Source organism: Gekko japonicus, unplaced genomic scaffold (genome assembly GCF_001447785.1).
Source record: "Gekko japonicus isolate JY-2015 unplaced genomic scaffold, Gekko_japonicus_V1.1 scaffold5361, whole genome shotgun sequence".
NCBI classification, from domain to species: Eukaryota; Metazoa; Chordata; class Lepidosauria; order Squamata; family Gekkonidae; genus Gekko; species Gekko japonicus.
The window spans coordinates 45,389-46,348 of record NW_015172711.1 but is presented as its reverse complement, the minus strand read 5'-3'; the positions used below and the strand labels follow the sequence as shown (position 1 = coordinate 46,348).

The following is a 960-nucleotide window of genomic DNA, read 5'->3' as shown; positions in this document are numbered from 1 at the left end:
AGGTGCACGGAACGCTGTTACCTTCCCACTGAAGTGGTCCCTATTTATCTACTTGCAATTTCTTGCTTTCGAACTGCTAAGTTGGCAGGAGCTGGAACTAGAGACGGGAGCTCACTCCGTCACGCGGCAACCTGGGTCTCAAACTCCTGAACTACCGACCTTCCACAGCCTGCAGTTTAGCGTCTTATCCACTTGAGCCACCGCAGCTCCAATATTCACCTTAGAAGCTGTTAAAAACCCCCAAGAGAGCCATCTTGGAACATGCCTGGTTAGAAATGATAAAGAAAATGCTTTTCATGGCAGAAATGGACAAACTGACAAGGAAACTTAATAACAAGGAGGATGAAGAATTTATTGAAGATTGGATTGATTTTAAGGAATACATAGAGACTAACTGGGATGTAAAAAATAATTTACTTTGCTTTGATAGTTATTAAGAACAGAATACTATTGATTGAAAAGGTTGTAAAAGTAAAATGTTACCTGAGAAATAGATAATGAATAGGTTATAAATGATGAATAGAAAGAAAGAAAAAATAAGAAAAAGAATAAGAAGTTTTGGATTTAAAGAATAACATAAGGGGGTGAGAGCATTGCGGGAGGCCAAGAGAAGGGTGGGGTAGAAGAAATGAGAAAAGGGTATATGTTGAGAGAAAAGTTACAATGCTGAATATGTCGATATATCCAAATAATAAAACTTGTTTTAAAAAACAACAACAAAGAACAGCATTCTCTTAACACAGAAAATCTGAAATTCACTGAATTCGAAGAGTAGGAGAGGATCACAGGAGACACATTTGCTGATTTTGCTTCTTGGTTTGTTTTTACCTCCTGCAGGCACTGTGGGAGACTGGAAGGACCACTTCACAGTGGCTCAAAGTGAGCACCTAGATGTAGTCTGTGCCAGAGAACTGGGGGGCAGCGGCCTGACCTTCCGCACGGAGCTCTAAGCACATCTTT

At 40.2% G+C, this 960-nt stretch overlaps 1 protein-coding gene across 1 annotated transcript in view; it reads left to right on the top strand.

Annotated features, from left to right (window-relative positions):
• The window catches only part of LOC107119342 (sulfotransferase 1C1-like), an 8,713-nt gene extending 7,753 nt beyond the window's left edge, over positions 1 to 960 (top strand). Inside the window, exon 7 of the mRNA XM_015421807.1 lies at positions 838 to 960. Within this exon, the coding sequence (XP_015277293.1) occupies positions 838 to 950 (113 nt within the window). The 3' untranslated portion in view covers positions 951 to 960. The remainder of the gene's footprint in view (positions 1 to 837) is intronic.